The sequence below is a fragment of the Entamoeba invadens genome, assembly GCF_000330505.1.
Source record: "Entamoeba invadens IP1 unplaced genomic scaffold scaff_1105074724939, whole genome shotgun sequence".
NCBI lineage: Eukaryota > Evosea > Mastigamoebida > Endamoebidae > Entamoeba > Entamoeba invadens.
The window spans coordinates 178259-194296 of NW_004440180.1; the positions used below are offsets into that span (position 1 = coordinate 178259).

Sequence of the window (16038 nt, forward strand, 5' to 3'; positions counted from 1 at the left end):
AAAAGGAAGGAAAGGGCGACGTCGCAATACAACAAGGCGCTCATTACAAAGCGACAGTACTGATGACAAATGCCAAAACACGATATGAAGTACTTCAAGATGCCATTAAGAAGTCCAATTGGAAACAATACGAGAGTGCAATAAAAATTGTTTCAAGTTGTTTTACCACATTTTTGGTGAAAGACACACAAACAAACTGCTTGAGCATTAAAGACCAAATAATATCTGAAAAGCCGGACTTCAAGAATTTTATTGAGTTCTATATCAACACCAATCACTCTGAAGTTATAGAAAACATCAAAAAGGAGGAAGCGTTTTTAAATGAAGAAAAGAAAGTCATAGCCGATTTCCACAAGATCAAAGTGGCGACTTCTGTCGAACAAATTGTGAAAGACATTTCAGTGTTAAAACAAATATATGAAAAGAACAAAGAGCAATACGAAAAGAGGGGAATTAGTCATGCAAAGGATTTTTCAGATGCCGAGGAAAAAGTGCAGAAAATCGTTTTAGAAAATGTCTTCAAAGTACAGTTCTTCACGCTCAAAATGTTACTTTTCGAGCAAGAAAAGGAGATCAAAGAAAATAGTATAAAGCGAGAAGAAACGTTCAACAAAATTGAGACAAAGATGAATGAAGTTGTTGTGAAGTCACAGCCCAATTCGACATTTTTGAATTTAAAAGAACAGATGACGAAGTACAAGCCCGAGACCGGAGCTGTATACGAACTTTATGATAAAGTCCTTGAGATGAAGAATGTACAAATAGTCGAAAAGAAAGTGCCACAAGTTCAACCCAAAGTGGAGGTAAAAAGTGCAGTAATAAAAAATGAAGTCAAAGGAATGATACCCATCATTCAAAGTGGTGAATATGATATTTCAAAAATAGCGAGGGCAATTGCAGTAATACTTGAGAAAAATAGATTTCCAGAATTGGTCAAAACAATCGAGAAAAGTAAGACGGCTAAGACATTCACTGTTGCAACAACTGAAACATATTTTAATGTGATGAAATTGATATCTGTCCCAACTGACGCCGATCCAAATTTCTGTGCATTAGAACTTAAAGATGGTATATCAAAGATTAAACCGGAGTTCGCAAAGTACTTTACTTTTCTTGATACCTTCAATTTTTATGAAGAATTTAATGGGTCTATGTACTTCACAGAAGCCAAAGAAGTTGAAGAAGGGTTGAAGCAGTGTAAGAAACTCTGTTTAGAAGCAAAGGACTTTACCACATGTTTTGAGAGAGTGAATGTGTATAACAAAAAGATTGAAGAAGACAATGGGAGGATGTCAAAATTCAATTTACTTATTGACAACAGCGAAATAGTGTTAAAATTAAAGACTTTGTTTTTAGAAGAGTTTTGCTTGCACCTTCCATCGAACGCGTTTAGTGTGTTTGCGGCTGCCGTTCAGAAAAAGGATATGATGGAGGTGTATAAAATATCAAAAGACGTTGATATGGTAATTAACAAACCCTGGGTACGTGGATACAAACAGACGGCGTGGTCTATTAGAAACGATATAATCCAACACAAGAGAGAAAGTAAAAACTTTTTTGACCACGTCGAGGAGATTCGAATGAAGTCGAAGAAGTGTCTTGGGTTTTGTGCAATGCCGATGAGTGAGATGGTGAATCAGAAAATGCGGATTGAAAATGAAGATATTGATGTAAATGAAAAGGTACCGGACTTTACTAAAATGGTGAAGGACCAGATAAAAGTTGATGGTGTTGAAGAGAAGACAAAATTTGAAATGAGCGTGAGAAGCACAGGAAAGAAATGGATTGGTAAAGAGAGTCTGACAGAATACATCAAATTGGTCCAACTCTTTGACAAAAGTTGGACATCAAGAAACAATTTGGTGACTATGAAAAGCACTGTCATGACATTTAAAAATGAAGTTAAGAGTAAAGTTGAATATTTGGAAGAGGTGGATAGGCTATTTGAAGCCGAGCAAATGAGTGACTTACTCCAGAAAGTGTTTGATATGAATGTCATACACAAATTACTTGACAAAGTCAAAATGGTGAAGACGAAGAAAATGAATATTGAAATTGCTATTCGGAATGGACAAATCCTCACCGTTTCAAAATCAAATGACGAAGTTAAACAACTTCTTCAACAAGTTGTTGTATCAGAAAAATCACTTGAAAATTTTAGAACTGAATTTTTGAGGTATTGCCCTCTTTATGAAAATATATACCAAACACTGAGCGAAAGTGACATTCAGAAAATATCAAATGACATTGAGAATGAAAAGGAAGTGAAGAAAATAACAAACGATGTGCAAATGTGTATCAGAAATGTTAGAACTTCCGTTGATTTGAAATTTTTGAAGGAGACTTTAGACCAAATCAAATCCATTGAACACGACCACAGAGAATTACTCTCAAGATTTAAAATCAACTTTGCGAAAGAGCTTGAAATGACTCAAGAAAAGATAGAAATGATATTCATGCAGAAAGCGGTTCAAACTATTCAACAAAACATGAGAGAAATGTACTTAATAGAGAACAACAAGAACCACGTAGATGCGCAAAAGCCATTTGTGTGTTTAGAATATGTCAAGAAAATGTTGTTACAAAATTTGTCATTTAGTGTTGTGCCTACAAAGGAAGACGAAGTGATATTTAAGTTATATAACGTCTTAGACAAAATGATGAAAATGGATGTCTGTGATATACCGAAGGCCATACAAAGAAATTACGAGAAATTTATTGTTGATAATTCCGCACTATTTGATGTGTTTGAGAAGTATGAAATGTACAGAGATGCCTACAACGAAGCGTTAGAAAAGTTCGACACCAAAGTTATTACTAAAGAAAATGTTGTTGAAATTTTGGAACAAAAAGTGATGTTTGTGTTGTGTACACTTGAAGAGTGTGGTGTGCTGACATTTCAAAAAGTGTATGAAATAAAAGCAATAGTACAAGAAAATCAAGAAGTTCTCAATGATCTTGCAGTGCTTTCCAAAGCTCAACAGGTTGTTTCACAACTTGAAGAGAAAGTAAAGGCGAAAATACCCGTCTCATTATGTGAGTGGTTTATATGTGAAGTTGGCCGCTCCACCAAATTAGCGGAGTACTACACTACTGTTGTCAACAGTCAAAAATTTGAAGAACAAATCTCACAGGCCAAAAAGAAATATTCAGAAGATGTGTTTGGTGTCAATGACTTGCACTATCAAGACTATATCGAGCAAATGAAAACGATCAATAAAAAAGTTGAAGATGTGCTTGTTGTGTTCAATCAGTTTGCTCATAATAATGAAGAAAGTGTCGATTTAATTGGAGAACGACAAACAATGCTTTCTAAGAACAACGAATACCTTAAATATGTGAAAACAGCAAAAGACTTTTTAAAGACGACTCCTTTGAGAGCAAGAGAGCAATTTATATGTGCAAAAAGTTTGTATGAAGAGAATATAGAAGGTTTTAATAAAGCAAAATATACATATGACGATCAATTAAAAGAACTGGACATAACAACAGAAGATGCATGTTTCTTTTTGTTGATATCTAACATAAACAACGCACAAAAGTCGATGAGAGAAGTTGAGAGGTGTGTTGAGAAACGATTAGGCGGCCAAACACTTAAAAACGAAATTAATAAATTGGAGAAGTTCATAGAGAAAATCGAAGACGAGAAGATCTACCCCTTCAACTGTTTAATACAAAAAGACCGAATTCTGGAGGTCGACAAAAATTATCTCAAAGTCTTTGCCTTCTATGAAAAGATGAAGAGGGACTCGGTGAAGATATGCAAAGAAGCAGAAGACTTTGAAAGGATCGCACACGTCCGAGTTGTTATAGCGGAGTTGGTAGCACAAATACTCAAGAACATCTCATCACAGAACGAACTTAAAAAGTCTGATAAAGAAAAGACCGAACTCTTTAACGAAATTCCCGACTTGGTGAATGAAGTCAAAACACAACTTTTAGAAACAAAGAAAATTGAAGAGGAGACCACAGACCAAAAAGTGAAGGAGTTGTGTTACATTGCACAAACAGAAGACATTTCTAACATTAAATCGTATATTGAAGACTCTGTTTTGGCTTTGGCCGAACACGTAGAAAAAAATGATGAGAAACATCTTGAGCGCCTTGCTGAATATTTAGAGAAGGCGTTCGTACAAGAAAATTCGAGTTACGTGCACCCTTTTAATAGAACAATACTTCTTATTAAGAGTGCAATGATATTCATCAAAACGTTTCAACATCAAAATATTAAAGGAATTCAAACAATCAAAAATCTTTTTGAAAAGGCCGACAAGTTCTGTGTAACAAATGATTTTGAATTTGATGAGATAGAAGCGTTAAATGATGCGATAAGTGCACTGTATTTCATTGAAGGTTCTGTCCATATAAAACTTGAGCATCAGCCCTTCACAAAAATATGTGGGAAAACGCAATTTGAAAATGCGATCAAATTTTTGGAAAGCAGAAATAAAAATACACAAGAATTAACAAAGAAATTGGTACTTCTTTCTCAAAAAGACAAGACGACTTTTTCACAGAGTGATTTCATAGACGTGACATTTAAAGAGCATTACCAACACTACTTCACTAAAAATAACGAAGAGGAAAACACTGAAATGGTCATATTAATGAAAAAGTACTTGAATTATGTGTTGGGTGAGAGTAATGAAATTGTACTTGACCAAACACACAAAGAACTATTTTTAAATACACTCAATACCACGTATGAAAACAAAGAAAAAGAGTGTGTGGTGGCTATCAAGAAATGCTTGGAAGACATTTTTGAGAGTAAACTTCCAATATTAGAGTTCTGTAATATAGACACAAAAAGAGGGAAAGAAGACATTTTCTATACCATTAGGAAATTTACTACTCAAATGAATAAGACGTGCTTTACACTCGAAATGGTATATGACTTCTTCGATATTTCCTTTGAAGATCTGCCTGCAATTTTAAAGGAAGAAATTGAAGTGTATAATACAATTATAATGTTATATACTTGTGGACAAATTGAATGTATTAAATTCATGAATAAACAGGAAGGTGTCGATGATGTGTATATCAATTATAATAACAATTTGATACTTAAGCTCCAAACTATAGTGAAAACACTCCAAAGTCTTCAACTGGATTTTGCTCAAAATTCATTTGTAATAGAATCTATAAAAGAGGCTTTAATTGATGTCCATGTAGATCAAAGCAAACTGGTCTTATACACAAGTGAACTCAAATTCGTCGAAAAGTTCTTGGCAAAAACTCAATTAAAAGATTTGGACGACAAATTTGCGCTTCCAAAAACACTTGCAATTGAAACACTCTTGCGCTCTAATTATTCATTTTTAAATGAAGTCAGAGAGTTTGTTTCTAATGTCGACAACTTTGTGTTGTTAAAGAAAAAAGAGGGCTTTTTACCTAATGTGTTGTACATTGTGGAGTCGACGGTTCCTCTTGTTAATCGGACTCCACAAACCGACAAACAATTTATGGCAATGCACCAATTTAGTGACAACGAGTTATACAATTCAGAGATAAGTGGCATTCAGCATATGCATAATGAAATCTCATACAACTTCAAAGCAAATTTGGTCAACTTTAATTATGCAATCATCAACAGTTTAATAGCACAAAATTACAGTGATATGTATCAATACTCAAAATTAATGATAGACACTTTGACTCAAAAAGATGACACTCAGTTCGTCTTTTCTAATGACGAGAAGTCACTTGTGCACAACAAAATCAGAACAATTTTCGAGAAGTTTGGGTGTTCCGAAAAGACTCGGATGTTCGATGTGAAGATGGAGAGCACTATTAACTGTATTGCACCGGTTATCAGTTTTGTGGGATATCAACTTGATTGTCCACGAGTGTTCCCTTCTGAAAATTACTTTGGAGCTTCAATCCCAAAGTGCCAGTACACTGCATTTATAGCCAAAGGTTACAACTTTGCTGAGAAGATATCAGCAACAGTGTTCTTAGAAACTTACAAAGAGGCTTTAGAAAACATGCAAAGTACTCTTCAATTTACAAAGAAGAACAATTTAGTAGGAGATGTGTTATTCACGTTCATTGGAAGTGAAGTTCAAAAGTGCTTTAATGAGATATGCACACCACTTGTAAAGAAATACGATGAAGCTTTCTTTAAGAGTATGTATCAATCAAAAGTTGATCAATACACTGACAAAGTGCACTTGAGTGGCAACGGAGAAGCGTTTGATGTTATTAAAACAGAGAGAGGCTTTCAGATCAAAGTGCAGCTTCCCGGACATGCAAAAGGCAATTCATACAACTTTGAATATGTATTGAACAAGACTTACGATGACATGCTGTTAATATATGAAGACGGGCAATGTGTTCGAAAGAGTGAAAATGAGTATTTCTGGTCATACAAGAACTATGGGGCATTCAAAACACAGAAAAAGCAGAGGTATCAATACGATCAAAGTGACATAAACCTTCCAAGTGAATTACTCACTATGATTTCCTTTATAGGGAAAATGGAAGATGAATACCCTGCAATCGACAAAAAGATTGCAGAAGACTTCAAATACGTCAAAGAAGATGAGAAAGCCGCAGAGAAAGGAAACAGTGACAAAACAACTCTTTTTGAGTAACAACACTTGTGTTTCAATTTTAGGGTTTCAATAGAATCAAATCGAAAAACACTATTTTATCATTGTAATTTGATTATAACATCGTCGATAGACGTCCTCTCAGCTGGGTTTTGTGCCCAACATCCGTCAATCACATTGAATATGGCTAATGGGATGACCAAGTTCACTTTTGGGCGATATCCGTTACTCACAAATTCGGCGATTTTCCATGGGAATTTGAAGTGGTCTTTAGGATATGCCTCGTTCCAAGTAAATATCTCATACATTGTAATAGCAAGGGAGTACATATCTGCTGGCTTCTTGTATTTCTCTTGGTTCAAGATTTCGGGCGCCATATACACTGGAGTACCAATTCCTTTAGTGAATGTCATGTTCGTCATCAACATATTGACATTTCTTGAAGACCCGAAGTCAGTCAATTTTGCATTGACCGATACACTTAATTCCAATGAGAAAATTAAGATGTTGTCTGGCTTGATGTCTCTGTGTAAAATGTCATTTGAGTGCAAGTACTTAATTCCCTTTGCTGTGTCCAAACAGATTTTTTGCTTCAGTTGATTACTATATGTGTTGTCCTTCTGCTCTCTCATCAAGTCTTGTAAACTGCCATATTTCGCAAATTCAGTGACCATACAGATCTTTGTTGGTATGAAAACAGCGCCATAGAAATGAACGATATAATCACTCCGGAATTTGTCTAACATATTCACTTCCTTCTCAAACTCATCTAACGATTTCCCCTTCTGTGAATTTGCCTCTTTCATCTTCTTAATAGCCACATCGTTTCCTCTGTACTTCCCTTTATACACTATCCCAAAGGAACCTTCCCCAATTTGTCGTTCGTCGATTAACTCGTCGTAATCCAATTTGGTCGAATTTTCAGTGGAAATTGAGATTGGGAATTTTGATGTTGTTTTGTTACCACTGGCGATGTCTAAAGTGATGATCATAATGTTATCTGTTAAATGTGAAGTGCAGAGTGGCACTATAAACACTTCAAACTCACACGCTTCCCCACTCTTTAATGTAATCAATTGTGGAGTAGTGCGAATGGTGTACTTATCACAATTGTCGGCTATCGTTATTTGTACTTTTAAACTCCCTTTTCCTTTGTTTCCAACACATAACAACTCGCGACTTTCCGTGTCGATTTTGTTCAACTCCCCATTCTCCGAAAATGTCAGTTCGCTCTTATTTGTCAACACGTCTCCCGAAAGAATTTTCATTGCGATATTCGAACGCTTCATCTGGAAGATGCAGACATTCTGCATCTTGTCGCTTTCGATTTTCAGTTGATGTAAAACGAGAACGAGTATTATTATCATAATAATAATAACAATAATAACAACAATAATTGAAATGGGTACTCCAACGATGACCCCATAATTCGTCACTTTTTCACATAGAGTACCATCAGCATTGAGTCGCAAATCATTTGCACACGCCGAACACCTTCCTTCAGATGATGAAATGCAGTTAACTATATTTGAAAAATGCATACACTCCCCATTTAATAAAACATAGTCTGTAATACACGATAAACACTCTGAAAGTGATGAACATGTTTCACAATATTCATTACATAAGTGACATGTATCATGGGAGAGATATAATCCATCTTCACATGATGCACAGCCACTCGAAGTCTTATTTGTGCACCCCTGAAGTTCACTATAATTGTTGCAGAGCTTGGTGGAGTTGAAACTTGTTCGATAATACCCTTCAGAACACTCAAAACAAGTACCATCATTGCCACATGTGCGACATGATTCATCACACTTATCACACGACTTCCCATCCGATGAACGAAGGTATCCATCTTTGCATATCACACATCCACTGTATGTCGACATCATCACTTGACACACTTTAAGAAGGTCGTTAATCTCAAAACATTGCCCATTCTTGTCGTACGAATACTCATCACATGCAGTACAATATGTCTGAGTCGAACATTGAGTGCATGGATATTGGCATGCGTAACATGTCCCATTTTCTAAGTAAAACCCTTCATTACACCGCGTGCATCCTTTTGTGGTTTTAGTCTCACAATTTTCTTCTACATTTGATTTGAATGTGGTCACATTTTCTTCTGTTAAAGTCGGTTGTGTAATTTCAACACAACTTCCTGTTGACTGGAAATAACCTTCTTCGCATTCAACACACTTGGAAGTCACAAGAGATATTTGTTTACAATTTGGATACTTCTCTTCGATTAAATCACATGAATCTAAATTCTTGTAATACCCATCGTTACATGTTTTACACGTTTCATTAAACACTTTGCAATTGATTTCTTTTATGTCTTTACATTTCCCTCCCGTCGTCATTCCACTGGAACATAAAACACAGATGTTTCCATTTTCAATAGAACAGTCTTCGTCATTTTTAACACAATTGCCGTCTTCCATGTGATATTTTTCATTACACTTTATACACTCATTTGTTGACATTTTGTTGCATTCAGTGGGAAGTATACACTCTCCTGTTGATGATAGGATATATGAATTTTTGCATTTTATATGATATAATTCGGAATTGTTTGTTGACAAAAGGCATATATCACTATTTCCACAACTCTGTGTTAAAAGACCGGAGATGTAATACCCAATTTTGGTCTCAACACATATCCCATTTTTTGAAAGTGCACACCCTTCAAATCGCGACTCACATGAGTCTCCATAATACTGGTTTGCACATTGTAGACATGATGTCACGTTGGTGTTCATTTGATACCCACATCCATTTAAATTACAATTCCCATTTGAAGTGATCACTCCATTTAAACACATATCACACGTTTTAATAGACACTTCTAAGCATTTTCCAATAATATTAATACATTTGTTGTTGTTCAAAACTGAATTTTTTTCATTGCACAAATAACAAATGTCACCAATTTGAATAACACAATTATTCATGTTTGTAATGGCATTGTGTTTATCTTCATCATAATGCGTGCTATTTGTATTTGAATCAATACAACTTTGTTTGTCATTACTTAACACATAAGGAGCATAGCATAATGTACATATTTGAATACCTCCGTTATAATCACAAGTTTCGCAATTTTGAATTTTTTCATAGCATTTTGTACAGCTTTTTGTACCAGTTTTGACTTCTCCAGGTTCACACAAAACACAAGAAGTTTCTGTTGAAATATATTCATTTTTACATAAAGTGCATTCCTTGGATGTTTGCGAGCACACCAAACATTCACTTGAAATTGAGTTACACAGACTGCACATGTTATTATCAAGGTAATACCCATTATTACAAATTGCACACTTTCTGTTAGACTCAAATACCGTTGAAGTACACGAAGAACAATTGCCATTGCTCGAACATGAAATACACACTCCCGAGTCTTTTTTCATCCCATTCTCACACTCAGAACACACACCACTTTCTTTAATACAATTTGTGCATCCAGAAGGACATTCCATACACTGAGATGTACCACCTGTTGAGTATTGTTGTACTCCACATGGAGTACATTCACCATTGGAATAGCCATATCCAGCTTTACAATTGATACACACGCCAGTGGTTTTGTTACATGAGCTACACCCTTCAGCACACGATTTGCATGTTGTTTGACCGTTGAGATTCTGATACTTCAAATCGTCACAAATTTTACAATTGCTATAATAGGCATAGTTCCCCGCTTGACATTGTTCACATCTATAATTATCTTTGGCAAAACCATATCCAGTTATACATGATGTACAGTGACCATTTGATTTAGAACACGAAGAACAATTTGTACTACAAGGAGTGCATGTGGCGGAACCTTCAGTTGACCAAGTCATTGAATCGCAGTCTTTACACTTTGTAGCCATAGCTTGACTGTAATACCCTGCTGGACATATATCACATTTGTTTTTTCTCGTGTTGATTTTGTACCCAGCTTCACATGTAACGCAATTGCCATTTTGAATGAAATAATTAGTAATACAATTTGTGCAAGAACCTGTTGTCGGGTCACATGTACGACATGTTGAAGAACATTGTTTGCACTCAGAACTTGCAACTGAATCGGTATAGTAACCAGGGTCACAATTATAGCACGTGTCGCTGTTTTCGTTTGAAGAGTATGTCCCTGTGCTGCAACCATAACAATAATTGTTATAACTGATATACCCAACTCCACACGAAACACATATCCCGTTTTGTGTTATCATCCCAACGTAACATGAAGTACAATGCCCATCTATTCTATCACATGTTTTACATGAACCATCACATTGACTACATATAGAACTTCCCGTCTTTGAAGTATAAAAGCCATTAGGGCATAAGTAACACACAGTACCACTTTCAGAATAAGACCCAGTCGAACAAAGGGTGCACACACCATCATAATATGAATATCCGGGGTCACATGAAATGCATAGACCCGTTTTTTTGTCACACATCTTACAAGTTGTATTACAACTTTTACATTCAGCGGATCCAACTAACGCATAAAACCCATTCTGACACGATGAACAGTATGACGTGCCACCGGTAGAGAAATATCCTGCACTACAAATCACACAAATGCTATTCACTGAAAATGAATACCCGGGATTGCATGATGTACATCTTCCTGTTGTTGTTTCACATAAATTACATGCAATGTTAGTACAAGACGTACAATTTGAAGACCCTTCAAGTGAATAGGAGTTGGGACTACATGGTTGACACTCTCGAGAACCAGTAGAGGACGCGTACGTTCCAGCTGGACAGGCAGAGCACCTAACAGTACCTATGTCAGAAGCAAAGTAACCTTTAGCACAGTCTGTGCATAAGTCCGACCCAGTGGTATCTGCGTACCTCCCATAATAACATTCTTTACATTGAGTGGTCCCTCGAAAATTTTGATAAGTTCCCAGTGGGCATAAATTACACTCAGCTTGACCTACTTTGTTCGAGTATTCACCGTACCAACACTGTTCACACAAAGACCCTTCTGTTGATGCGTGAGACCCCATAGGACATAAAGTACACTCTGTTGACCCATATTTTGAGGAAGACCCTTTTGGGCACAAATCACAAGAAGAAGAACTGGTGTTTGGAATAGACCCTGCTGCACATGGAGTACACGTGGTGGCATTTATTGTTGTCGAAATAGAACCAGGTTCACACTGGGGACATTCACCTAATTGGGTTGAAGACATATAGGTACCAGGAACACAATCGACTGAGACGGCCTGGAAAAGACTCATACTGAATATAATCATACAAACAAACATTAGTCTATGATTTGTAAGTTTTGTATGGAAAGGATAGAGTTATTATTCGTTTTTTATAAAAACTATTTTTTCGACTTTTTCAATACTTCTATCTTTATATATATAATAACCTATTTTTGTGCTTTTAGAGCTCGAAGTGGATGTTCTACTGGAAGTAAGATTTCTTATGTTTATTAAATTAATTAAAATGTATTAATAAGTTTCTTCGGAATTAAACTTTTGTTATTAAATTTAAATTAAGTTTAGTTTAATTGAACAATTGAATAGTTAATTCTTTTTTATTAATTCTTTTGATATTATTTTATTTGATATTCAGTTTGGTTTGTAAACGATTTAATTATTGTAAATTTTATTAAATTGTAATTCATCGGTGAATTTTGAAGGTCTGATCAAATTTAAAGATTTATTTCTCAATCACCTTTTTCGCTATCTGTTGAAATTATTTATTCAGTATTAAGTTTTCTTTCAAAGCAATAATTTTTTTATTATAATTAAAGTAGTAAAAAAACTATTTATAATAATTAAAATCTTTGTATGGTAGTTTCTCAGACAATGAAAAATAAATTTAACTGTCGAATAACAATTACTAAAAGCCAAGTTTAATGAAAACTTAAATAAAAAAATAAAAGTATCCAAATTAGAAAATAAAGTTATATTTTGTAATGTTTTTATTTTCCCAATTTTTTTTATATTTTTTTTAAAATAAAGTTATAAAACCTCCCTTTTTACTTTATATAACCAATTATGTGTATAAATACTTATAATTCAATTGTAATGAAGAAATAATTGGAATAGTCATTTTTATCAAAAAAATGTCTAGTTAAACATTTAAAGAAGTACACAATAAGTATTTTTGTTTGATGAAGTTATATAAAAATACCATATTTTAATTAGATTTAATTGATTTATTATCATTTTTTAAATCAGTAAAAAATGATATATTTGTAGATTCAATAACAATAAAATATACTTTTATTGCTCAAAAGTATATCAAAACATAATTGATAACAAGTTAATTATTATTTTGACTGTAACTATATTATAAAGTCAGTCCTAAAACGTTATTTATTCTGTTGACCTTATTTATCGAATATGATTGGTTGTTTTTTTTACAATCCAAAATTTACATGAAAAACAAAAAAATAATTTGATTGTCAACAATTTACGCCAAAACAAAGAAATGATGCTTTTTACATTAATAATATAACGATTTATTAGGTACGCGATGTAAAAAACATAATGTCAATATGTTAAAAACATGTTAACGAACATGCATTAATCGATCGAATACAACATTGAATCAAACAAATTTAACTGAAGATATAAAACAACAAAAATCAAAGAAAGTAAGGAGTGTCGAAGAAAGAGAGTAACGTTGTTTCAAACAGTCAGTTTATTAATTCGTTTTTTTAAAAGTATATAAACTTTCCTTTTAGTTTGTTAGCAACATTTCCCCGTCATTTTGTTCAATTTTATCGTTAAATCAACTGTGTTTATTCATTTTTAGATGTTTAAATTTTATTTATGTTATTTGTTGTGTTATTGGTTATTAAGTTTTGGAATAGTTATATTAATTATAGTAATTTTTGGACTTATTTTTATCGTAAGTTGGGAACATTAACAAAAACGGTATAAAATAAAGGATGTTTGTGTACTGACTTTATTGTAGTAATAACCACCTGTATTATTTAATACAACTAAAAACTATTTGTTTTTGTTTTTATTAAAATTATTTTTATTGGTATTTTATTGTTTAAAACCAAACTGTTATTAGATGTTTTTTATTTATTAAAACAACATTAGTTTACCTTAGATTATAATAATTTAATATTCAGTAACTCATTGAAACACAAAACAACGTCTTTATACACATTAACGAGTTCAACTAAAGTTTACCATAATTAAACAATTTTTCAAGTCGAACTTCACATAATTGAACATTATCAATTTATTTCAAAAAGTGGACCATTTCAAAAGATCAAAAAAATGTATGTTTTTCTCGACGAATTCCAAACGAAACATTTTAAAACTATTAACATTTTAATAATAAACCAAACCAATATTCATGTATTCAATTTACACCCTTTTTGAATGTTTTACTATATATACAATACCAAATCTTTGACCTTTAAATGGCCTGTGAATTAGTGAAAGAACGCAATAAGAAAGTGCTCTCTGAGTTGGACTTTGAGAATACACAAGATTTCACCGACTCCACTCGTGGCTTTATATGTACATTAGAGTCTGGAAAGATCACAAAAGAGAGTGGAGAAGTTGTTTTTGACTGCCACAAAACAGACTTTTTGGATAAAGAAAAATGTCCAGATACTATCAACCCATCCCTTTGGAGACAGTGCCAACTCACACGTATTCATGGCCTGTTTGAAATCATTCCATATAAGGTTTATCAATTCCGAGGCTTCGATTTGGCCAACATGTCTTTCATAAAAGGGCACAAAGGGTGGATAGTCATTGACACTATGTGTTGCATTGAGACCGCCGCTGCTGGGATCAAATTGTTAAGAGATAGAGTTGAAAATCTTCCAGTAAGTGCGGTGATCTTAACACACTCCCACTTTGACCACATTGGTGGGTTGGAGTCAGTGATGGATAAAGACACGGTAGTATATACCCCAAAGGATCTTTTTAAACTGAGTGTGTCTGAAAACTTGTTAGCCGGAATTGCGATGGAAAGAAGAAGTATATTTATGTTTGGGCACAACCTTGAACGTGGCGAAAAGGGGTGGATTGGTTGTGGCTTAGGTACTGCAATATCTACTGGTACAATGAGTGAATTCTGTCCATCGCAATTAATTGAAATTGGAGAGGACAAAACACTTCTAGTCGACGGTGTACAAATCGATTTCATATATACCCCAAACGCAGAAGCTCCAACAGAAATGATGATGGTGTTTCCACAACTCAATGCAGTGTGTGCTGCGGAAGAGGTAAATCGAGTGCAACACAACTTATATACCCCAAGAGGTGCACAAGCTAGAAATGGCAAAGACTGGGCAAAGTACATTGATAACATCTTGCTTAAGTATTCTGACATCTTAGAATATTCTTTTGGATCACACCATTGGCCCACTTTTGGCCGTGAAAATATCTTAAAGTATTATGAAAAACAAAGAGACTTGTACAAATATATTCACGACCAAACATTAAGGCAATTGAATTTGGGAACTACTCTCACAGAGCTGCCAGAAAAGGTCACACTCCCTAAAGCACTTTCTTGTGAATTTTACAATCGAAATTACTACGGAACAGTCTCTCATAACTGTAGAGCAGAGTGCCAGTATTATCTTGGATTTTATGATGCAAATCCGGCTAATTTGAATCCTTTGACTCCAACCAAATTGGGTGAAAAGTACGTTGAAGCTATTGGTGGCGAAGAGAAGTGCATTTCTATAGCAAAAGAGTCGTTTGAAAGTGGAGATTTTCAATGGGCAATTACTTTATTAAATCACGTCGTCTTTAAAAATCCACAAAACACAAGTGCAAGAAAATTGTTGGCCGAAGTATACAAACAAACGGCTTATATGCAAGAGAGTGCGGTATGGAGAAACATTTATTTGAATGGTGCGTTTGAATTAGAACACACCAAAGAAGAAATTCAATACAAAAAAGATAGTTATGCAAGTGAACATCTACTTGTCAAATTGCCTTTCTGCCACCTTTTTGACTTCTTTGCTGTATCTCTTGATCCAAATCAAGTTGATGGAATAGCATCTGTATTTAACTTTTACTTTTCCAACTCAGAAGAAGGTAGTGTCATTTTAAAGAATAGCGTTTTGAACAACAGAGCTACATTAAACATAACCCCGACAACTTCAATATATTGTACAAAGTCGGACCTCATCCTTTTAGTTTTGAGAAAAATGACAAATATGGAGTTTGAAGCTAAAATACAACACAATGGATCTTTGAATGATTTCTTTGTGTTCATCAATGCAATTAATATCCCAAAGTCGACATTCCCTATAGTTGAGCCTTAAAATAAATAATCCACTTTTCTTTAATTGTTAAAGTACAGTCATGCGAAAAAGCTGTCGCGTTTGGAAAAACCTGTCTTGAAAAAATATTTTATAGTAAATTTATAATTACTTACTATACAGTATAGCTTCTATTCGATTTATTTGCAGGGTCATTTCACAAAAATCGAATAAAAATATTCGGCATTTCCAAATAACATTTCTATTCAGTCC

General features: G+C 34.2%; 3 protein-coding genes across 3 annotated transcripts; 2 read left to right on the forward strand and 1 right to left on the reverse strand.

The window, feature by feature from the left end:
* On the forward strand, nucleotides 1-6593 carry EIN_418730 (sporulation-specific protein, putative; the record flags this gene model as incomplete). The annotated part of the gene is made up of 1 exon (XM_004254707.1): nucleotides 1-6593. A coding segment is annotated over one exon (6593 nt), but the record flags the coding sequence as incomplete, so codon positions are not given.
* Nucleotides 6594-6652: 59 nt separating this feature from the next.
* Nucleotides 6653-11830, reverse strand: EIN_418740 (protein serine/threonine kinase, putative; the record flags this gene model as incomplete). Its single annotated transcript, XM_004254708.1, has 1 exon — nucleotides 6653-11830. The coding sequence occupies one exon, from the start codon at nucleotides 11828-11830 to the stop codon at nucleotides 6653-6655; it is 5178 nt and encodes a 1725-aa protein (XP_004254756.1).
* A 2132-nt stretch (nucleotides 11831-13962) lies between these two features.
* On the forward strand, nucleotides 13963-15828 carry EIN_418750 (alkyl/aryl-sulfatase BDS1, putative; the record flags this gene model as incomplete). Its single annotated transcript, XM_004254709.1, has 1 exon — nucleotides 13963-15828. The coding sequence occupies one exon, from the start codon at nucleotides 13963-13965 to the stop codon at nucleotides 15826-15828; it is 1866 nt and encodes a 621-aa protein (XP_004254757.1).
* Between the last annotated feature and the right edge of the window lie 210 nt (nucleotides 15829-16038).